This window comes from Crocodylus porosus, unplaced genomic scaffold (genome assembly GCF_001723895.1).
Source record: "Crocodylus porosus isolate Cpor-Errol unplaced genomic scaffold, CroPor_comp1, whole genome shotgun sequence".
Classification (NCBI taxonomy): domain Eukaryota; kingdom Metazoa; phylum Chordata; order Crocodylia; family Crocodylidae; genus Crocodylus; species Crocodylus porosus.
Window position 1 is genome coordinate 6925620 of NW_017728931.1, and position 24034 is coordinate 6949653.

The following is a 24034-nucleotide window of genomic DNA, read 5'->3' on the forward strand; positions in this document are numbered from 1 at the left end:
CTGCCCCACCCAGCCCCAACTCCCCACTCACTCCCCCATCCCCCCGCTCGCTTCTCCGGTCCCCTGCTCACTCCCTCAGCTGGTCCCAGCTCCCACTCACCCCCACACTCAGCCCCAGCATCCCCACATTCATCAGTAGTAGCAGCAGCTGTCAGGGCTACTTGGGGCCTCATGGCACAGCCCCCCTGTGCAGTGGGGGGCAGTGGGGCTCGGTCCCAGCCGCCTGGCACCCACACTGCCACTGCTACATCGCACAAGTGCAGCCCAGCTCGGTAGAGCACCGCATTGTACCGCATACTCTCTGACAGCTCAGGATCGCTGGAGCTGTCACCCAGACCCTGAGCTGCAGCGCCCTGCCAAGCCGAGCTGTACCTGTGCGATTGAACCCTGCTGCCCCCCACTGACCTGCGGGGGAGCTGTGCCATGAGGTGAGCAGGAGACTGGGTTAGGGTTAGGGTTACCTCCACCCCCACTCCCCCATCCCACCCAACACTTACTTACTTGGAAGGAAGCCTGGGTCCCTGCAGCCTGCATGCTGCTTTCCCTGCACAGGGGCCAGGGCCAACCATACAGGCTGACTACCAGAGCATCTCTGTGAAGGACCCAAGTCTCTGGTTGCCTCAGGGCACGATCTGGGACTGTGCCCTGCCCCGCTTTTTTTGCCCGGGTTTTATTTTGGTACCTGGCTGTCCAGTTCAATCCCTTCCAATGAAGGAAATTTCATACTTTTCCTGGGCAGTTTATTCCACTGTCTGTACTGTCAGAACAGTAGGAAGTTTTGTTCTTAGATTTAATTGAGACATGCAGAAAAGCCTTTAGTCTTCGGAGGTTTGATGGTCAGCTATGGTAGACTTAATTTAATTGTAAAAGAAACTATCACAAAGGATGATTATCAAACATGGGCAGAGGGAAACAGCTAAACTACTACAAGTTACAAAAGCAGAGTAAACCTTTTATTTGCACACATTTTCTTATTTCTTTCCCTTTAGCTGTGTGGTCTCTTTTGGGGAATGTCTTATTAAAGATAGTGTTAAATGACTGTTTCCCCCAAAAAAGATGGTTATGAACAGTCTTGAACTGTCAACATCCATCCCTGGCTTCCTGTGCATTCAACTGGGACATAGATAGGACCTGTGGTTCTTTCCCAGGCAACCTGGGGCTGAGGTGGCACTTGGCTTCAGGCTGACTGGCAGATTGCCTGCCTCTTCTCCCTGACTGGTGCCAGGCCAGCACACATCCCCCAGACTGGGGGGAAGGCAGTAGGGAGGACAAGACAAGGGGGCAGGGTGGGGGCAGAAAGGGGTTTGGTGGAGATTGGAAATGCAGGATAGTGTGGGCAGAGCCTGAACAGGGATGGGGCAGAATGGTGGGACTGCCTCAGACACCCCCAAGTTTCTCCCTCAACACCATATGCTTTTGCCATTACATCAACATCCCACATCTTTACCAACTCCTGTTATTTGCCTCAGCACCCCACCTCACCCACTTTCACTGGAAAGCCCCATGCTCATATACCCTCTGCATTTGCTGGCACTCAGCTGCCCTCAGCAGCCAACACTTTTTATCATCCTCAGCACCTTATCACACATTCACTTGCATTTGCAACTGGAAATGAGAAATGCACAATTATTGGCCACCTCTAAAAAGTGTAGTTTAAGCAACTATCAAGAAACTATCAGTTTCACGCTGGCAGAGAGGCAGGGACAGAAACTCATTCTCCAGGGCAGCATGAAGCTGCATCAACTGGAAGACTGTCCTCTTTCTTCCTGCCATCCCCTGCCTCTTTCACTGCACATCTCCCGGCTTCTGTAATGAATGCAGTAGGGGTCCTGCAGATAACAGACTTCTTTATTGCCCTGCATGGATTGTTTCCCAGAGCACATCCCTTCTGTTTGCAGAATGATGCATAATAATCCAGAATAAAAAGATGATCAAAAATAGTTTGCTCAAGCAACTTTAGTTCTGGCATTTGCCTGATCTTGCAGCCTTAACAACATTCTTCTAACACAGTTCGTGTGTTGGTAATATATATGTGTGTGTGTATATATATAGATGAGTTAAGCAATATCTAAGGGATGGAGAGTTTGGCAAGGATGTTATGTGGGGAGTTAGCTAACAGCCTGCATGTATATGGGTTGTAAACATCAAAGGAAGAGAATTATTTAGGGTGTCACAAGGCAGCAGATCAGGGTGAAGCTCTCTCAATGGGAAGGTCCAAAGCCTGCGGCTTTGGCAAGTAGAGTTGGTGTCACTGAGCATTCTGTAGTAGGGTTCGTCCCTGCGCTGGCACAGGGATGGGTTTGGTTTCCTGATAGGGTTTTCTCTTCTCTAATTTTAATTGGTCTTTTTATCAGGGTCTGTTGAATCTCTTGTTTTGTTTTGGGTATTAGTTTAAATGCTACCATGACAAGTCCAGTTTGCAAGACAGTTTCTATGGCTCTGGCACAAAAATATTGAAATGTGCGCACACACCCAAGATTTCATTCATTTTTTTAAAATGGCTCTTGTTCTGCTTGAGCCCTTTATGGCATGATATTTAGCCAGGGAGTAGCTGATGATCCTTCTAGTTGTAATGAGTGGAGAGACGTGCCAGGTTGGGACTGGTTTTACTGATTACGTCCATATGGGTGTGTCAGTAGTTACTCTTTTAAGCTTTGCATATCAGTGGGATTGCACAGATAAATCCAAGTGTAGCGGAGCTGAAACTGTAGCAATTTACGCAGAGAAGAAGAAATGGCACAAAGCTCTCTCCCACCACCTGCCACCCAAACAGAACCTATCATCCCCTCTGGATCAGCTGTGTTTAAAACAATACCATATGCTTTTATCCTACCAGAGCTAGTAAGTACACTGAACTTTGTTTTGATTTGTTTTAAAGGCTATATCAAATTGTTCATAAAAATGGAGTTGGCCCAAAAGGACATGGTGATAAAGAGATTTGGGAGGTAATTACTTTCTTTTGCAAATTGCATTTAAATCGTAAAGTCACTCTTTGATTTTGATTCAGCCAAAAAGTGTACAGAATCATCACATAAACCTATATAAGGCCTTGTAAGGTACTAAAAAACAAAGCTTTTTGTTCTTTTATGCTGCAGAAGCTTTCTTTTAATTATTTATTGTCAGTTATTAAAAATAAACTTTGTTAACCATTTTCTTCTGAAGAACTGTATTTTCTCTCTTTTGTATGAAAACTTCCTTAAGGATCAAAGATTGTAAACAGACAGTCAGCTTTTGTAATATGCCAGAGGTCTTATTTTTTTTTATATTCCTAAGTACAGAGTCCTGTAATGCATTCCAATGTGATTACTGAACTTAAGGCAATTGATGTTGTACTTTGATATACAATACAGTAGTTAAAGTCTGTTCACAGTCATTACCTCTGTCACACTGTATCTGCACCACCCATCCATACCTACTTATGCATTTATTTATCTGGCTTATTTGATAATCAAAACACCAATCCAACAGTTATACATAAGCTGCCATTCCCAGTACAAGCTATTGTCAAGTCTTTATCACATCACCATTTTAATGGGTTTCATGCTGAATTATAGTGCCAAGAATATGATACTGATTAAATAGCAAGTAAATCCCAAAATACGTTTCATTTGATCATGTTAAATCTTTTTTTGAATACTTAATTTCTTTATTTTATTTCTTTATTAGATTTATATGCTGCCCTCTTCATAAAAGGCTCAGGGCTTTTGTGGCTTCCTCTCAGGAAACGTTGTGTTGTAGACCTTCAGTACAGAACAGGGACTGTGTCCATACTTTTAGAAGTATTTTATAAGATGAGTTGATAAGAATTTAAAACCACTGTCTATTTATCAGAGATATGAAGGTGGTTACAGCCCAAAACAAATCTAAGGCTTTTCTCTAGATTGCCTCACCTTTTTCAATGACATGTTTTAAGGTATCAGTAAACAAGTAGTGTGTTTTGCCAATTATTTTGCAGACAAAAAGGATGTTGCCTCTGAAGCTTTTGAACTTCACGTGATATATTTTTATGCTTATGTAGGAGTGTATGCTCCCTTGAGAACACCTAAGTTCCAGCACGCATTCTTTCTATGCAATCGCAGAGCGCCTGCTCTCTCTCTCACACTGCTGTGACAGTAACTCAGCTGAAGTCAGTGAGCTGAATTCTTCTCTTGCAAAAGCTTCAAACTGTTGTAATGCCCATGTAGTTCTGTGTTGTTTTCACAGTTTAAACAGGTGTAAGAGCTGAATTGGCACAGTGGAACTGAACTAATGTATTTGAGCTTAAACAGAAGCCCCCATAACATTATTATTATTTTTATTCTTTATGTACAAGAGGAGCCCATACAGGCACATCCTGGTACTTCCTTTTGGGTTCTCAGTGTGTATCCATTCCAATGTATGAAAACTTCCTAATACCGCTGTTTCACATGCATTCAATATTAAATATGATATTGCAGGGTGAGCTAATATTAATGTTGAGAGTTGAAGTAGCCTGTTGCTCTCTGTTGTAAGACCCTATTTTCAGTTTCTTATAACTTTGTCAAGCCATTTGGGCTGAAATTTCCATGGCTTGTATCAGCCTGTATTTTTTAATACTTTAGCTGAAAGAATTCAGCTCTTTTCTAGCAAAGGGTTAGAGGAAAATATTTTGTTTGGTCTGTGCTATGGGTGGGTGCCACTGTTCTGCTGAGAATCTCTAGTACCACCATGTTTTAAAGCAGCATCTTGAAGTTTAGCCTGGTGATTCCACTGTTGTGAGGAACATTGCTATCACCATGAAAATCTGCCTAAATTGGGCCAAGTTCTGATCCTCTGTGACAGATAGCAGGACGTACACATCTACAATACTGGCAGTTAGTGAATCCTCCACACCTGCCTTCTAGTAACACACCACACTATCATTCAGAGAAGTTTTATTCTTGGCATGGTGTTTCTGGTGCAACACTTCAAGTAAAGTCCAGCAGTGCTGGCTGTCGACATTTAAAACTATGACTTTTACTACACCAGATAATTTGAGAGCAATTCCAGAGTTAGAATCTCCCCTGCTTGAGGGATCTCATCTGTCTGATATATCCATGTCTTCTCTGCTTCATGAGCCTCACATGTTAATTATGAAAATTTCTTTGAGATGATTCATTCCTACTCAGTAGCAGCTAGTTAATTCGGCAGCTAAATTGTGCAGAGTCCATCACAGATAATGCTCTGTCCCCTTGCAGTTCTATGCCAGCTGCATTGCATGCATGTTGTTATCATTAGTGAAAGGTCATGTCATGGGCGACTGGTGCCACCTCAGTCGGGGGGGTGGGGCACATGCCTCCCCAAGTGATCAGTCAGCAGCTGGGGGGTGTCCCCCACGGCCAATTTCACCGACTAGGGGGTCCCCCCATGGCTGATTGGACGAACTGGGAAGTGGCCACAGCGCTCCTGAAAGTGACTGCAGCACTTTGTCCAGGTGCTCCCACTCCCTGGCTGGCACTCACAGGGGAGGCATCAGTGCTTCTGCCTGCCCTTTGCCTAAGCAGGGAGTGTTGCCCTTTCAGGGGGTACACCAGCACTTTCAGGGGGTGCATGTGCATCCCCATGCTCCCCCTATGCATTGCCACTGGGTCATGTCCCAGCCCAGGCTGGAAGCACAGATGAGTCTCCAGTGAGTAGAGGGCAAAGTGTCAGGCAGAGGGATCAGAAAATGAAGTGATGTTCTTGGTACAAAGAGGTTCAGAGACAGTGAGAGAGATAGGCAGACCTAAGCAGAAGTAGAGGGCTGTGTTAGCCTGAGGGAGGAGTACAAAAAGTTAGTCTGAAAAGGAAGAGGTGATAGAGGAATCCTGGATAATTCCAGTAGGTGGCTAGAACAAGGGTTTGGGATGGGCTGTAGGCTGCATGTTGTGTTCAGATTCAAAATTAAATTTTGAATCCATTAAATTTTTTCTCAGATTTGATATTTTTCATGTGGTCTCCCGTGGCCACTGCTGGGGCTCACAGTCCACAGGGAAGCCATGCTGCACTGTGTGACTGGTTCCTCTATGGCAGTTTGCCCCTCTCCTCTAGACCTGGCTTGCTGTGCAGCCTCTCTCTCTGCAGCCCTTACCCTCTGCCTTGGGTAGGCCACAGCTGTTGCATCATGAGTCAGCAGAGGCTCCTGTAGTCACAGAGCAGCTAAGAGCAGCCTATGCACTGAGCCTGTGAAATCCAGTCCAGCCTGATTGTCTTCTGAGGTGCTGGATGAGGGCAGAGAGAAATGTGTTTTATGAAGAGGCAACATAGAGCTAACCACGTGCAACACTTTTATCATGTCTTCCAGTCAGGCCACTTCTTAAAGACTCAATCAGCAAAGATCTTCACTGCCCTGTGAGGTGAGCAACTGCTGTTACTGTCATCTGACAGTTGCAGAAGTGTGGGCCAGAAAGATGAAGCAACTGGCCCAAGGTGGCACAGATCTCTGTAGTAGAGATGGGCATTGAACTCTCATGTCTCTTACCCCTGTGCTTTTGGTTGCTAATGGTGCTCCCTCTCTTAGGAAGCTAGGGTCAAACCTCTGGTAAGCACCTGATGGGAATGCTTTAGGAGAGGGAATACAGTCTGTGAGGAATGCTATGCTGGCCTAAATAGAAAGGGGACATGTCTGCTCCAGCACTGAAAAGCAGGGAGGCAGAGTTGCTTCTGTTCAGTGCAAGAAGGTGTAAAGACTGTCAGCAGCTAATATTGCTGCGAGAGAAGTTGAATGAAAAGCACAAAGGGAGGTGCTGAATGAAGAGGCAGTTGAGTGAACCCATGACAGTTCTTGTGCACCCATAGCTTGCTCAGCACCACAACGTCCCAGCACTTTTTTGCACTGATGAGCTCTGGAAGGAGAGATGATGGGACTGCCCTCTGGAGCTTCAGAGCACCCAGAGTCACAGCTGGTCTCCTCTGAAAATTGCATTGGTAGCTGTGCTGTGTCATTTGGTGATTACGGGCCAATCAAGGGGGGTGGACACCTCAGACAGCTCCTGGAAAAATGAGAAATCTGTTATGCTAGCAGCAGCAAGGATATTTGGACTTTGAAGACCTGTGGAGAAAGCCAATGACAGAAGGAGGTCCCGTCTCTGATGGCTTTATTGTATGCTCTTTGAAAAACGAGATCACCTGTACCAGTGTCTCAGTAACACTTACCGTTTTAGAAGGCTGTGTCTGTCAGTGTCTCCAAGGCATATCGCTGATAGCTGAGGCATGCTCCCTTCCCACAACCTGAATGTAGAGAAGTAACCTGGGACAGTCCAGGAAAGGAAGAGCAGCCAACAGAAGAAACACAAACCCTGTAACATTTTCCTCCCTGCTTCCTTATCATTCCATTGAAAAAGGAGCCAGACATGATGCTGAAAGGGTGGCTTAGAAGGGATGTTCCCCACCCCCCATTTCCTGTATTAGGAGGCTTTAAATGCCATAGGTCTATAGTCATGGTAAGCTACCTGAGCTCTGAATGCAATACATTGTGAAGCTGAACTAGATTTTGCTCTTCACCTGCTTTCTCCGCTAAACCTGTCTGATTGCTCCAAGGGGCTGGGCCACCACCTCCCCTCACTTTGGTGCTGGCTCAAGCAAAAACATCACTGTGGTTTTGGGAGTGAAAAGTTCACCTTCTGATTTTCCTTGGCACTGCTGTTGCTGTGCAGGGCAGGTCTGGAAACACCAACAAAAAGTATGCATTTCTTTCATGCTTCTGATCTGAGTAATTTTGCCAGCAATGAAGACCTGAAGCGAGAGATGCATAACCAAAACAACAGATCTGTGAAATGCTGTTTTACTACAAAAGGCAGGTACATTGTGAATATACATGCTCAACATGGGTGGAATTCTGGCTCCATAGAATTCAATTACATAACTCCCATGGCTTTCTGTGGGGCCGGGATATCACTCCATGAGTGAATACTTTGGGGTCTGGCCTTATTTCACTTAAATTACCGTAAACCAGAAGTAATTATTAAAGTCAATGGAGCTACAGGGGTGTTGAAGTCAGACTTGAGTCCATTGATAGCAAGAAGTAACAGAAGCATGAAGAGTTAAGAAACATAAGTTCTCACTGAAAATGGGCAGGCACCGAAACACTGGCTCTGCAAAGGCCAACAGGACCCTTGAATGCATGAGGGAAGGGTGTGTAAAGTGAAATAAAGATAAGGAAAAGCTGGTGCATCTGCACCTTCTAGATCCAGTCTTGGAGACACAGGATCACTAGGTACATCTACACGCCATTAACATGCTTTTAGTTAATGCGCATTAAATGTAGTACCTCCATTGTGAGGTACAAGGAAAGTGTGCATTCACCTATTTTAATGCATTTTAACCAAAGAGCAACAGGTTAAGTGATGCTTAATGCACATTAACTAAATAGCATTTTTTTAGCAATGTTTAATGCAGATTAAAATAGGCTAATGTGTATTAAAGCATCACTTGTAGACTTACCCACTGAGAAGTGAAATGGGGATTTGTGAACATGTGGAATTAAAGTGAACTGAGCCTAGGCTAGTCCAGGGCTTTGCTTCAAAATCATACAGATTTTGGCTACATCCAGGTGAAGTGAATGGAGTTTTGACTGTCTTTTCTTTTTGGGACTCCAGTCTTATTTAAACTTGAATTGTACCAAGGTGTGAGCTTGTGTGGACTGAAAACAAGAAAACACCTCCTTCACCCCCTCCAGACACACAGCTCCTGGAAAAAAAGTGTCATTGCTGAGTTCCATATCCTGATCTGGGGTCCACTGGAATGAATAGGAAACTTTCCTTTGATTACAGTAGGACTTGGACCAGCCCCCTAACTTGTAATGGGACAAGGAGACAACTTTCATGTTTTACACTAGTATAAGCCTACTGGTCCCAGTACAACTGCTCCTGGTTTAGAAGGGGCAAGGAGAGAGGAGGAACAGGGATAGGAATGGTAACATCCTCACTTGCTGAGAAAAGAAATATTCATGCTGCTGTCTTGAAGAACAATTCACCTTCTGTGAGAGAAATCTTGGGTCAGTAATAGACTATAATCTTCATCATTCCTCCTCACTTCTCCTGCTTTCTTTTATCCTTAATAAATTTAAATAAAGTCTCTCTCTTTTCACACAGCCCAACATACTTACACATTACATCTTTCTGATCTTCGAGTTTTATGACTGTCAAGGAATGTAAATTCAGACCTGGCTTCTCTTTTCCATCCTATAGTTCCCTACAGTCATTCCTCTCGGCTCTGAGTGAATATGGTCTCAGATCTCTTGGCTTCCAGACAGCACAAATGAAGCCTTACTAGAATCATTGATGTAGTCACTACAGAAATATAAATCCATTCCACTGGACCAAGGTTAGGCCTTGAATAAGAAGGTAGTTTTCACAAAGTAAAAGGTGTGGCCAGGTGTAATTGATTTTACTATTTCCAAAATTGCTAATAGCTCAATTAGTGTCTATATAAAAGATTGGATTGTAGATAGATAATGGAAAAATCGTATTCGTGTCACAACTCATTTGGTGGAAGTGGAGATAGCCCATTGCTGCCACTGCTGCTTGTTAATATGCTAAACCTGATTAAAAATAAAACACTCAGCAAAGTGATTTACTTAGTTTAGAAAAATTAGAAGTATCTGCTTTCTGGCATTGAGTTCTGTGCTGTGGGAAGGGCAGGGTAGGGCAGGGAGAGATGGGTGGAGGGACTGAGTTATGGGAGAGAGGGAGCAGGCAGGAGAGTGAATACCTTACCTAAGCAGTGAGGCATGACATATCTTGCATGCCTGAGCATTTAATAGCCTGTGGGATTACACAGCACAAAGGTCAACTGGGTTCTAACCTCTAGAGAAGTGCAATTATACTCTCAGAATGGCCTCTCAGTCATCACAGATAAATAAATCACTCCACCAGAAGTAAAATGATCCTAGAGACACTTCCTGCTCAGTGTTCCCGTCCTCAGCAGAAGTAATGTGTTGCCTTGCTGCTTTGTCTGCACCTCTGTAAGCAGATGGGCACTGGATCACTTTGGGACCGTGGGATGTGGGGGGGAGGGAATCAGTCAAAAGCACTGCATCCTTCTAGACTCCAGCCTAAGCACTCAGACCAGCTATCACCAGGAATTGCTCCAGGAACCACACTGGGAGTATGACTAGCCTCTTACATTTCCAGCTTCCAAATGTCCGGGCACATAGGGAAACAGGAAATAGGAATAGGATGGGAAGCTGAAGACCTGGAATAGGTCTACATGAAGCTGAAGGAAGTTTTGCCCATTTATACAGACCCAACACTCCCCTTCCCCCAAGTTCTCAGCATTCCCATTTCTTGGAGTTTTCAGGGAATTTCCCAAAATCTTTGATTCAGAGACAGGCAGAAGGCTGCTTTCCTTTGCAAGGAAGACAGTTTCACTTGAATAAAGGTCCTGTTTTAGTATCACATGTCAAATCAATGGGAACACTGCACAGTTCCTCACAGCACTTTCAAATAACATGCAAATACCATATTTCTATTTGTAACAGGCTGCATCCCTAGGCATGGTGATGGCTCCCTTTGTCAATGGAGGAGCTCCTGCTTCAATCCGGTTCCCTAATCTCTCCTCCACTCTCATCTACCATGCTTTTCTGCAATTATTTAACTTGGGAAAAAAGTACGCTGCCTATGCCCCAGAACAATTTCTGGTCTGCTGTTGGTCAGTACACTAGCTATATTAGTGTTATGTGTCAGTTTTGTGGACTGTGACCTCTTCTCTAGTCTAGACATGCTCATGCCTTGCAGGTGTTAACTGTTAATGTTCAAATGGGTCCTAGACCCTAGTCTAATATATGGTCCTCTCTGGCCTTTGTGTCTTTCAGCATCCCAGTGGCCTCTCAGCCCTAGTCTAAAGTATGGCCCTCTCCAGCTTCTGGCTTTAAGAGTCCCAGTGCACTAGCAGTCCCAGTTCAATATGTGGCCCTCTCTAGCCTCTGCCTCTCATGGGCTAAACTGTAGATTGTTCCCTGCCTGGTCAGCTTCAAGCCCCTTCATTCCTTCCTGGCACTATTAGGATCTCTGCCTGCCCTTGCTAGGCTCAGTCCAGTCCACTGGTCATAACTACAGTGAAAAGGTAAGCCCTCCAGTCATAACTCAGATTACAACTACCCAGGTTACTCAATACAATTTGACTCACCCAGCTCCTTATTTACTGTCTGCAGGGCAGTGGGGTTCCCGAGCAAGCTCTCAGCTGCAGTCACCACTACACAGAGCTATAACCCTCACCACACATAAGGCCAGACTGCTTTCCTAGACTCAGCCTGGGTTATATATCCACCAAGCTATGCTCTTGGGAGTCACATACCCTTTTTTGTGCTACTCCAGGTGTCCTCTGTTAAAGTCCACAGATTGACCAAACTACAGTAAGTAGTAGGTGCCCTCCACTCTAGGCTATAGGCTGAACTCTAACGTGCTAGTGCTAGTGCTAGTGCTAGTGCTAGTGCTAGTGCTAGTGCTAGTGCTAGTGCTAGTGCTAGTGCTAGTGCTAGTGCTAGTGCTAGTGCTTCAGTAACTACTCCACTGTCTGAACCACCTTGCCCTACTGGCTTACCTGAGCCTTTTATTCTGCACTGGGTGCCTGCAGCCTATCAGTTCCCTATTGACTAGCTTCTCTGGCTGCTGGTAAGCAATTCCCTGCACCTGGGGCTCCCTGGGACTCCTGACCACTCTTAAAATAACAGGGAGTTCTGTCTAATACATGTTTGCTTCTAGCCTAAGTCCTATCCTCTTTATTCTCTCGTTTGAACACCCCCAGTGGGACATTTAGGTACATGACTATCATGCATTGAGATTTGAAGGCCAAGTGCAACCAGGCTTCATACTCAAGGAGCTAGACATTCTGGTCAGGTGTTTGAATCATAACTGACCAACACAAGGCTGTTTGGTACATAGAGCACCACCTGAAATGCAACTTAGTTTTCAGAAATGTAGAGCCCTTTGCAGCTCCTATTCTGATTGTGATGGGAGAGCAGAAGCCATGTCTTCATTGGCCTGAAGCATTGTACTAGTCTCCTTTAATCTGTTGCTTTCTTGCTCAACCAGCACAAGAGGGGCGGCACATTTACAGATCAAACTGTTCTTGATAGGAAGATGAAAACATAAGCAGCATTTTGCGGGGCACAGGGTGCGGGTTTCAACCACATTTCTGCTTGGCAATTGTGCCCTCCTCCTGGAGCTCTCTGGCTGGATGATATCCTCTGGGTAAACCTGGGAGGTGCTGGGTCTCTGCACATTTTCCATAGCAGTGCCTGCCTTTGCTTTGACCAACATAAATATGCTGATGTTTTGCATTTGAGTGATTCACTGCATTCAGATCTCTGAGGCCTGCAAGTAACATGTCACAAAATTAACAGGCTGAGCTTGTATGATTTCATAGATTTCTCGAATCGGAAGGGACCTGGTAGATCATCGGGTCTGACCCCGTGCTCCAGGTAGGAAAGAGCCAGGAAGTAACCCCAGCCAGATGCCTGTCTAATCTCCTCTTGAACATCTCTAGGGTAGGGGAAAGCACCACCTCCCTTGGAAGCCCATTCCATATTTTGGCAACCCTTACCATAAAGAATTTCTTCCTTATATCCAATCTAAATCTGTTCTCCTTCAGTTTGTGGCCATTGTTTCTGGTAACCCCAAGGGGCACTGTGGTAAACAGAGTGTCCCCTATTGCCTGCTGACACTCCCCCCCCTCCATGAGTTTGTAGGCAACCACAAGATCGCCTCTCAGCCTTCTCTTGCAGAGGCTGAAGAGATTCAGATCCCTCAGTCAGTCTTCATAGGGTCTTACCTGCAGGCCCTCAATCACATGAGTAGCCCTCCTCTGAACCCTCTCAAGGTTATCCCACACCCCTTTTGAAGTGCGGTCTCCAAAACTGAACACAGTACTCCATCTGCAGCCTCACCAATGCTGCATAGAGGGGAATTATCATCTACTTGTGATGCACCTGCTGATTCAAGAAAGAGTGCAGTTAGCCTTGCTTATTCCCTCGTCACACTGGCGACTCATGTTCATTTTTGCATCAACCATTTTTGCATCAACCATGAGAGCATAATAAGCACTAATGCTGAAAGGCAAAGGCTCCAGCATTATAAATCCCTAGCAGGGGTTGGCAACCTATGGCCCACAGCAGGAGCTGACCCATGAAGAGCTCTAAATCCAGCCTGGGAAAATCTGACCCAGCTCAGTGGGGCACTGGAGGATTGGGTGGCATATAGCTGAACCAAGTTGCCCCTCCCCTCTGCAGCACTGTCCTCCACAGCCCTCTCTGTTGCTCTCCTTCTTGCCTGTGCTTGCTTTGCTGCAGAGGGAGCAGGTATCTGCAGCAAGGTTATAAATAGACAGTTTGAGATTTGCAGACTATGGGGATAAAATGTTGCCAGCCCCTGCCCTAAAGGCCTAAATGCTTAGCCTAACCCCTCACATTTATCAAATAATGTAGGTAATTTTGTAGGGAATTGATTACTGTGCATTTGCTGGTCCCTTTTGCTTCCATTCAGAATGTCCTTGTGCCTGCTTATTGGGATGTGAAACCTTCTGTGGGTTTTGATCTTAGCTAGAAGCAGGAAGCAAAAGTAATGAGAGATATGGAACTGCCAGGAGTATCTTTGTAAAATTAACCAAATACACTGTGAGAGCAGTACTGTCCCAGCTGGGTCTGCTTGTGGCATGTTCCTGCACAGCCCCTACAGAGTGTGGCTTCCTGACTCCAGTGGCTGGGGGAGGAGAGCAAGGGGGGAAATCCTGAGGGGCATCCACAGCACCAGCCACACAAGCTGGGCTGCATCAATCTCCACTCCCACACAGGAGTTTGAGTTCAGGCTGCGCAGAGACTCTGCCTACCTGCGTAATGCACCCAGATAGAAACTACAACTTTTAAAGTGTTTGTAGCAGCAGGTTCCATCAGCATATTGCAGGAAGGATGCTGGTGAGCTGGCAGAGAGTGATGGAGCAGAGGTGGTACCAGCAACTGGGGACAGAAAGACCAAAATGCCTTATTTTTCTGTTTGAAACCTTTCCAGAGGCTCAGGGTGTTTGGAGTTCAAGGACAGGACAGTCTGAGTGGGCCACAAGATAAAGCACTGGTCTGTAGCTCCTACTGAAAGTCGAGGGGGGGTAGTTCTGCAGGTGCCTGCCTGCCTCTCCAGAGCAAAGACAAACTGACCTGGAAGGGGGCAGTGTGATCCATCCTTGCAAGGTGACTGGGCACAGAGCATCGTTGTGGGGAGCACCATCTGAACAGAATGTCATTCTCAGTTGGAGAAATGCTGAGACTGGGAAAGGACTAAGGCAGCCAGGGGTCAGCCTAGGCCAAAGGGATGCCCTCCTTTGGGTATGACTGGAAAGGGAAAATTGCAAATGCCTGGGGAAATCTTGCCACTAGTTGGCGGCCCACTAGTGAGCTGGGAAAGCTGCCCTAAGGGACCAGCAAGGATTTGGGGCCACAGAGCTCAGGGACACAGCATAAAGGGTGAAGGCAGCACTGGTACAATTAAAACTGCAGAATCAGTAGCAGTACTGCCCAGAGCAATCCCAGAGCCCGGAGGGAAAAAGACTAAAGACCTCCACAGCACCTGAAAATCCTGAGACTGAAATGGAGATGGGCAGGCAATCTATCAAGACAAATCAGGTGGTGCCCTCATCCCCTGATAGGGGTCCCTGGAGGAAGTCACCAAAAGCTGTAGAGGACTGGAGCTGTTGGAGTTGTGGAGAGTTTGGACATTTTAGCCCAGTGGTATTAGGCAGGCTGGCCAAGGTATAGTCAGTGGTGATGTGTAGAGGGTGCATGTGCAGACTCTGAGAGCGCCAGTGCCCCCCTGATTGGCCATGCTTGCTGCAGGCAGGGCAGGTGGGAGCACCGGTGCTCCCACTGCAAGCACTGGCTGGGGAGTGGAGTGCTGTGGCACTCCCAGAAGCGGCCACAGCTACTTCCAGACGTGGCCATAGCGATCAGCCATCTCGTGATCAGTCGAGAGGGGTCCCCTCCCCCCAGTCTCTAACTGGTTGTTGGGTGGGGTGCCCCCCCCTGACTAAGGCAGCACCGGTCGGTCACCCGTGGGTGTAGTGACACAAACTGCTGCTGCAAATCCCAGGCCCTTGATATGCGTGTGTTCCCTTTGTGGGGAGTTATATCTATCTGCCAAAGAATCCCATGTGAAATCCTTATTGATTCTGTAACCCTCCCCCAGCACCAGGGTCAGGCACTATACCAGATTCAAGATCCTCAGGGTATCAATAGCTTTTGGCTCTCCTTCAGGCAGCTCAGTTGGCTGAGGTGTCCTGTGAAAAAGAAAAGGTGTGCTCCTCACTCTCACCTTCCCAAGAATCCACTCCAGCTTAAGTAACAAATAGGGTTCTTTATTTTAGCTATAACTATTGAAAGAAAAGAAGAGAAAAGATTAACAACAACTATAATACATATTACATAGGTTCAACAACACCCATTAAAACCCATAACCAAACTATTATCTGTAAACCCAACATAAGTGAATCCCATCCAACAAGTGATCCCACATGCAACAGCCCTATCAATATATGTCCATTCCCAGATTATTGACTTTCAACCTCAGTTCCACTAGGAATTCAGTTCTCTCTAATAAAAATAAATGGTGACACTGCTGCTGCTGAGTGGTCACCAGATGGCAGGGTGCAGCTTCTACAGGCATCTCTGGAGCACAGTGTTTCTTTCAAGCAGAAACCTCTGTCTAGAAGGCAGCAGGATGATTCCTTCCCTGTAAACAAACTTCTTATGAGCATTATGGGGTTAAATGCCTCCCCACGTTCCCTTTCCTTCTGAAAGTAGGGCTGCTTAATAGAGACTGCCTCCCTTTACCTGGAGGTCTCCTGTTCCTGCAGTTTAAACTTTCCCATGGCTCCGACCCAGCCACAAGCACAAACTCCCTGCCTCCCCTTTCCCGGGGCATCCAAGTCCTGAGTTTGCACGGCTCCTCTCCAAGATAGGGGACTCAGCTCCTAAATGAGCACCACAGGCTGTCCATCTTTCTTGGTGTGTTGGCTCCCCAGAACAGGCTTTCAGTCCCCTGGGTGGAAAGACTGTTCCAATCCTCTCCCTCCTCTCTCTTTCCTGCCATTTGCTGTGTTTATATCCCAGACACAGTCAACCAGACACCTCCATTGTGCTGGCAATCCAATCAGTTGCATGCATATTTTTAGGCTTGCACTTTTTCAGAGGTCCTGCATGCAAGCCCCTTCCTGCCCTTTCCGCAAAGGCTCCGGCATTGCTTCCCTGCCCAGCCTGCTGTCTCCACAGCCAGGCAGCTGTTACAATTCTATGGCACAAGTGTGTGTACAACTTGAGAGGCTTGGAAAAGCAATCTTTGGGGAGAGACAGCAGGAGTGAACTCCCTATGGTACAGTGATCAGAAAAACACAGAGATAGAGGCGGGCAGTAAGCACTGACTGGCAAGCCAGTATACCTAAATCAATCTGGGATTTCACTGTGACACCAGACTGATCCAGGAGAATTCATGGAGCTAGTGAGGTCATGATGGCCCTTAATACAAGGCATACAACCTGCCCTGGAATTGGAAAGCACCTTATAATTCACTGCATGGGGCTGTTTGTGTGTGAGGGAAGCTATAGGGGAGAAGGTAATAATCCTCCCCAGGTGGAAGGAGTAAATGCAACCCAGGGCACAGATGAAGCAAACAGTGGCAGACAAGGTAGGATTATGAAGCCATCTGGTGAGCTGCAAGGTTTGCCAGTGGCTGCTCCTTTAGGAAATATCGTTTACCCAGGGAGCTGATGGTCAGATGCTAATACACCCCAGAGTGGAGGGGCAATTACGTTTTGTGTCTACAGCTGTCCAGCCTCATGCCAAGCAAGGAGGAGAGTGTTAAGTTCAGAGGGACTTAGCAGGGACATATAAGAAGTTAGGGGAATTGGCTTGAGCAAGGGATGTCTGTTGAAGAGCACAGATATCACCAAAGTTAGGACTTGCAGAGATAAGTTATTTGACCTCACACATGAAGGGTCAATAAGAGCCCAGATCGCACAGTTTAGCTGGCTGTTGTCTTACAAAGTTCCAGGGTGTGACATATCAGTGTGTGAAGGACACCTCATCTTACCACTCCTAAAGCAGGGGCTTCATACAACCTGGACCACAGAAGTTGTAATGGCTGCTCCTGATCCCAGAAGCCAAGTGGGACCAACACAGTCCAAGAGACTTGAACCACAGACTCAGAGCTCAGTCACTTCTCCTCAGGGGAGAAGCAGAGGCTGAGATTCTCATCTGTGCACTTGTGGAAGATGAACCAGCTTGGGCAGAGGAGATAGAATGGGGCAATAGCCATGTCAGAGGAAACAAAGAAGGTTTTTGCATACTATGGCCTGTAGGCATAGGAAGACCCTCCCCTGTTTGATGTAACACTTATGCACTTGCTTAGTTCACTCTATTGATCATTTTATCTATCACATAACTTTCCCATGGCAGGGGTAAAACAGGGTTAGGGTTCCTGTGTGTGGCATATCCACAGAAGAAATGATTCCCTGGCCCTGCAGGGAGGACAGGAGATCAAACCTATTTATGAGCGAGCTACCAATTACCCTTCACTGAGTTCCTTGCTGGTTTTTAACAGGTGTTTGGAACCTGGGTCTGGATCCTGGTTGCTGCCACCTCAGTGCATTTTCCATTGCTGCAGGGATGGGTTATGTACGTGTCAGCAAGTTCATTTATCATCTCCCTGGCACTCCTGCTGATTTACCTGTTTGGATTTCAAAGAAACAATGAAAACTGGAGAATCATGGTAAGAACACACTCTGTTGTGCTGGGTGCTGCTGCTGGGGGTGGCTCTTGTCCCTGTGGCTGCTCTTCAGCTTCAAGGCTGACTGTTTTTGTCATCTGAGAGCATGCATACATGAAGTAGCTCATATATTAGCACAGATGTAGAAGCCACATACAACAAAATACAGGTGAAGTAATAATGTGCCTGAATCTTAACTTTGAATTTCCTGGTTTCACTTGCAGATGAAGACAAAATCCCAGACACAAGTAAAGAGCCTGGGGATCTGAATAAAAACTTAGAAAGGGGAAGCAACAAAAGAAACCTTAGTAATGTCTTCAGGGAGAGGATAGGACAGTCAGTTAGATACCTGAATTTTTTATCTACTGATGTGAGAAGTATGGGGAACAAACAGCACGACTTGGAGATCCTAGTACAATCACAGAATGATGGAGTAATTGGAATTATGGAGATGTGGTGGGATAGCTCACATGACTGGAGTATGGTCATGGATGGGGATAGCTTGTTCAGGAAGGGTAGGCAGGGGAGAAAAGAAGGAGGTGTTGTCCTGTGTCTAAAGGCAATGTACATGAGTTCTGAGGTGCAGTACTAAGTGGAAGGTGTGCCTGTTGAAATCCTCTGTGTAAAGGTCACAGGGGACTTCAACAGAAGGGATATCATGATGGGCATCTGCTATAGGTCACCAAACTAGGAGGAGGAGGTGGACAAAGCCTTCTTTAAACTATTGACAGAAACTTCCAAATAGCAGGATTTGATTCTCATGGGGAACCTTAGTTACTGAGATATCTGTTCAGAGGGAAACAGCAGCATGCAAACAGTCCAGTAAATTCCTGAAGTGTGTTGGGGATAACTTTGATACAGATGGTAGAGAGGCCAACTAGGGGGAGAAACTTTTCTTGACTTACTGCTCACAAACCTAGAGGAATTGGTTGAAAATGTGAAGGTGGCAGTGAACATGAAATGCTAGAGTTCAACAACCTAAGGGGAGAAAGAAAGGAGAACAACAGAATAAGGACACTGGACTTCAGAAAAGCAGATTTTAACAAGCCCAGGAAACTGGTGGGCAGGATCCCCTGGGAGGCAAGTCTTAGGGAAAAGGAGTCCAGAAAAGCTGCCTATATTTTAAGGAGCAAGCTGTACCAATGTGACAGAAGTCTGGGAAGTGCAACAGCAGACCAGTATGGATATACAGAAATCTCTTCAATGAGTTAAAACTCAAAAAAGGAATTCTATAAAAATGTAAGGTCATACTACTAAGGAAAAGTATAAGGGTATCACATGGGCATGCAAAGAGAAAATCAGGAAGGCCAAGGCACAATTTGCGATGCAAGTGGCAAGAGACATAAAAGGAGATAGCAAGGGATTCTACAAGTATGTCAGAAGTAAGAGGAAAACCAGCCAGAGCAACCATAGGTCCCTTGCAGAATGCAGAAAGCAATCTGGTTATGGATGATACAGAAAAGACTGAAGTATTTAATGTCTTTTTTACTTCTATTTTCACAAATAGGGGCAGCTACCACATGACAGTTGCAGTTGACAGCAAAGATTGGGAAGGAGACAAACAGTCTGGAGTAGTAGAACAAGTTATGGATTGGGCTAGGAGCCAGAATGTCCTGGATAGACTGGAGAAGTGGTCAGATGAGATAATCAGATGAGATTCAACAAGGGCAAGTGGAAAGTCCTTCACTTGGGGTGGAATAATTGCATGCACAAATACAGAAAAGGGAATGGCTGGCCAGGTTGCAGTACCGCAGAAAGGAAACCAGGGGTTACAGTGGACATAAGATGAATATGAACCAACAGTGTGCTCTTATCGCAAAAAAATAAAAAATAAAAAGCCAACAGCATACTGAGTTGTATTAACAGGAGCGTCACTTGCAAATCCAGGGAAGTGATTCTTCTGCTCTATTCAGCACTGGTGAGGCCTCAAGTGGAGTACTGTGTCCAGTTTAGGGCCCCACACTTCAAGAAGAATATTAACGGTTTTGAAAGAGTGCAGAGCAGAGCAGCAAAAATAACTGGTGTTTTGGGAAGCAAGGTTTATGAGGAAAGGCTGAAAGAGCTAGGGTTATTTAGTCAAGAGAGGAAAAGACTGAGGGGAATTTGATAGCAGTCTTCAAATACCTGAAGGGTGATTTACAGAGAGGATGAACATGGACTTTTCTTGTGGTTGTAGGGGACAGAACTAGGATCAGTTGCCTCGAGCTGCAGCAGGGGAAATTAGAAAGCTGGAGGTTAGGAGGAACTTTCTGACTACAAATGTGGACAGGTATTGGAGCAGGATACCTAGAGACACTGTGGAATATCCATCCTCGGAATTTTTCAAAAGCAGGTTAGACAGACGCGTGGCTGGGATGGTTTGTCAAGGGTTCATTAGGTGACTATGTAAGGTCCCTTCCAGTCCTACGTTCCTATGACACTATGGTTCTATGAGATTAGGCTGCCTTCTGTGTGGTGAGGAGTTCCCTACGTCATGCTTGTGTTTCGGCACCGTACTTTCCTCACTTGTCTCTCCTTTCTCAGGATAGTCTTTACCATGGGACCACCGGGATATTATACATGAGTGCTGCAGCCCTACAAGCAAATGCAACAATTCGCTCTGAAACTGAAGTGCCAGCAGCCTATACGCCTCAGTACTATCAGATCAATGTTACTGCCTCGGTAGGTCAAATCCCCAGGATGCTGGTTAGCTGTTCATTCTGTGTAACCACCTCTCTTTCCCCCAAAATTTCCATGGGGGGGAAATCTCATTGTTGCTGCATTTTTAAATTTTGTCTTGAGAAAATCAAAACAAAGTATTTCACTTTGTGTCTGGCTGTCCCAAATCAAAATGTTTTGCCACCTCAAACCCAATACAAGCATTTTTGTTTTAGGGCAGTCTGATAGTAACCTTGTCTGCTGGAGCTACTGTAGTGCCTCGTGGGACTGACAGTTCAGTTTAGTGATTTATACTGCCTCCTCTCTCCTGTGGTCTGGGCTACCTGGATAGACTTCACCTCTTTTGATACATTGGGTTCTTTCCTCCTCTATCACGCATGTGCCATGGGAGTCCCCTGAGTATGGCGCATTTTGGGAGATGTCAGCCTACGAGGAAACCAGTCCAGAGAGGAATGGAACAGCCAAATTATGGCTCTCAGGAGGTGCTAAGGATGGCCGGCCAGTGACTGAGTCAACCCAAAATATGTTACTGCTGTGCTTCTGAATCCATTTTTTTTTAAAGAAACTTTTTGTTCCATAAAAAAATTGATATGTTGGCTTTTCTTTTCAATATGGGACAGAAAAAGATTTCTGTTTTTCAGCCAACCTGTTCTTCAGCTTTTCCCTACTGTTACAGCCCAAGCTTTTTCATTAAGAGATGGGAGGGATCATCTAAAGAGAGAGAAATCCACTGATGACAAGGAGTTGCATGGATACCTAAGGACATCAGTCACCCCCATGCAGCGACTGACAGGGGAGGCTCATTTTACAGTAACATCTTCTCTGTTTTTCTTTCAGTTCTTTGCCTTTATCACAGCTCTACTATATATTTTGCATGCCTTCAGCATTTACTACCAATGAAGACTGATGGAAAGGATAGAAGATAGGTGTCAAAGAAACAGAGTAGCAACTTCTGGAATTGTATCCTTAAAACAATGAAGACCAGAGTTTGAATGTAAATTTAGGTCTCTATGAGCCTGCCATTGTTTTCTTTTAAGTTGAAATGGTGTTCGTTTTGTAAGCCTGTACTGAAGTCCTCCTTTTTATACAGCATTGTGTGTTTTTGTCAGACAATAGCATAATTTAGGAAAAGCTAATTTCAAATATCTCTACCCAAAATATGATAATTGCTCTTCCCAGTGTACCTGCTCTGGAGCCCACTGTCATTTCCAAAGATTTGCAGTCTTGTATAGTCATGGTGGAGAATACAGGAAATACCTTATTGGATGATACAAAGCTCCCTTTATTTTCTTATGACACCTCTTTTGGCATGGGTGGTTGTTTTAATTTAGCTTCTCTCCTAATCTGGGATGGTTGTAACTGTGACACTTCCCAGCTCCTCCAGCTTGGGTAGGCAAATACTAGTCCACCAGGTGCTTAGCTGAGCCCTTTTCCCACTCCTGCTCCCCCTGGAACAACTTTGCTCTTGTGCAAAAAGCCACTGCAAGGTACACAGAAGCCTGTGGGCTAAAGTTTCCATAGACTCCCACAGGGCAGGATTTCACCCTCTGGTCTGATTCCCAGTCTCGCTTTAGGAAGGACAGCCTCTAGTTTTCCACACAGAGGCCTGGCCCTGTGTCGCTTTTTAGCAACTTCCACAGCCTGGAACCCACAGGGCCTTGAGAAATAACAAGAAGCAGAGGCAAATACCATTGCATTTTCTACCCTGGCTGTGGCAGTGAGGCTGTGTTAATTCAGGTTGGGAAGTTTCGGTGAGACACCCAAACAACAACTCTGTAAAGCATGTGCAGATATGAAGGGTGGCTGTTAATAATAAATGGTCTCGCACACAGGTGTTTCTGTCATCTGTACATACCCCATGCTGGCACGCGAAGGCTGGATGATGTGCCAGATTTTGGGTTCCCAGGGTGCCAGCTGCCCTGGGAACTCCTCAGTCAGACTACTAACTGAGGTGTCCCATGGAGAGGTGTGTCCCTCACCCTCACCACCCAGGAATTTGCGCCGAACCCGATGAACATGTTATTCTTTATTATACACAACCAAATTTAAATAAAAAAATATAATAACAATAGTTAAGAACAAAACTAACAATCTAGATAAAATTTACCACTACAAAGTTAGGTGGATAATCCCAGCACACTGGGTGGTCCCACTTGTGTTAAATAACCTAAATAACTAAATTAACCTGATTATAACCTTTTAAAACAGCTTCCCCCATAGCCCAATTGATTTCCTTCTGGTCACCATCAACTTCCTATAATGCTAAATAGCAACACAGCTATAACTATGAGCTACCACTAGATAGATGGTGGAGGCAAGGCTTCTGCTGCTCTGGGGAAAGTGGGCTCTTTTAATCATTCCTGGTAACACAGCGAAACAGGCTCTGAACAGCTGCTGCAGGCAATAGGCTCTGTTTGTTTCCTTTACTGGCAGGTTGTTCTCTAAAGCAGTTTCCTTCTGAAAATACACTTACTGCAAACACTAGTGATTAGGTGTCCCCTCACATGTCCATGCTGGTTTGTTTTCTCAGCCCACCCCCTCTTGGGGCTGTCTTCCCCCTCCCGGTACATCTACCCGCAGACAGGTGTTTCTCGCTGCATGTCTCTGACTGTGGCTTGAGCCTTTCCAGATTGGATTTCACTCCAGTGTCTCAGTCGGACACAACTCATAGCCTGGTCATTAACCCTTTAAGGGCTTGGCTGCTTCTCCCAACCCCAGCAAGCCTACCAGCCTTGCTTACCAATGCCTTCCCACTCCTTCCCTGGCACCTTTGTCCCTGGCACAGCTCTGAACCCAGAGGGGAATCAGCTTCTCACGGGACAACACAGACTCTTCCCCATCCTGATGCCTGCTCCCTGGGCAAGTTTCAGATTGGTCTCCCCTGGCTTGGGCTGAGTCTGTGCCCCTTCTCTCCAGGGCTAGAGTTGACTCCTTCCAGCTTCTCCTCCTTTTTTCTCTCCCTCAGATTTTATGGCTCAGTAGCAGCCAATCAGAGCCCCCCAGGTTGCAATGCAGTCACAATTTAAACACTCTGGTCTCAATTTAAATGGTCCATTAAGAAGTATGCATTGTGCTCTGCATACTCTCCTGTCTGGTAAAGCTTACGCACCCTCTGCAAAGTTTTGCCACCCTTTTGTTGCAAAACTCTTAGGCACAGCTCACCCATTCAGCTTGCAACCAGGTGAGCTGTGCAGCTTTTACATGTAGGAGTGTGTGTGTCACTGCTGTGGGGCAGGAAACTGAGAAGTGCCCTGGCACATCCTATTCCATAGGTCATGTGTGGCTGCGGCAATCACGCTGTGCACTCTGCTTCTGCTTCCCAGGGAGACAACAGGCCATGTCCCTTCTGCCTCAGGTCCTCACCCAGGAGCAATACAGGGACTTATACCAGGCTGTGCCATACATGCTGCCTCCCAGTACAGGGGTAACAGTCACTGCTGTGGTGCCTTGCAGGTCTCAGCACATCATCCTTACACAGGGAAATGGGAGGTGGAACTCAGGGAGGCAGAGGATGAGATAGCTTCAGCCAGAGGAAAGGCAGCAAGAAGGCACAGCAGCCCCCCTGGCTCTCCAGGGACCTAGCAGACCTCCTGTGGCTTAAAAGGAAAGCCTACAAAGGATGGAGGATGGGATTCACCTCCAAGGAGGATTACTCC

The 24034-nt window shown here is 46.0% G+C and overlaps 1 protein-coding gene across 1 annotated transcript; it reads left to right on the plus strand.

Moving 5' to 3' along the window:
• Positions 1 to 2371: 2371 nt before the first annotated feature.
• Positions 2372 to 23901, plus strand: MALL (mal, T-cell differentiation protein like). The gene is made up of 4 exons (XM_019544120.1): positions 2372 to 2841; positions 17556 to 17723; positions 20244 to 20381; positions 21216 to 23901. Exons 1-4 carry the CDS (start codon positions 2734 to 2736, stop codon positions 21276 to 21278), a joined length of 477 nt encoding a protein of 158 aa, XP_019399665.1. The 5' UTR covers positions 2372 to 2733; the 3' UTR covers positions 21279 to 23901.
• Positions 23902 to 24034: the final 133 nt, after the last annotated feature.

Coding starts and splice junctions, on each gene's coding strand:
- MALL (XM_019544120.1), top strand. CDS start 2,734: ATGGCACAAAGCTCTCTCCCACCACCTGCCACCCAAACAGAACCTATC. Junction 2,842..17,555: donor CTTTTATCCTACCAGAGCTA/GTAAGTACACTG, acceptor GGTTTTTAACAG/GTGTTTGGAACCTGGGTCTG. Junction 20,382..21,215: donor AGATCAATGTTACTGCCTCG/GTAGGTCAAATC, acceptor TTTTTCTTTCAG/TTCTTTGCCTTTATCACAGC.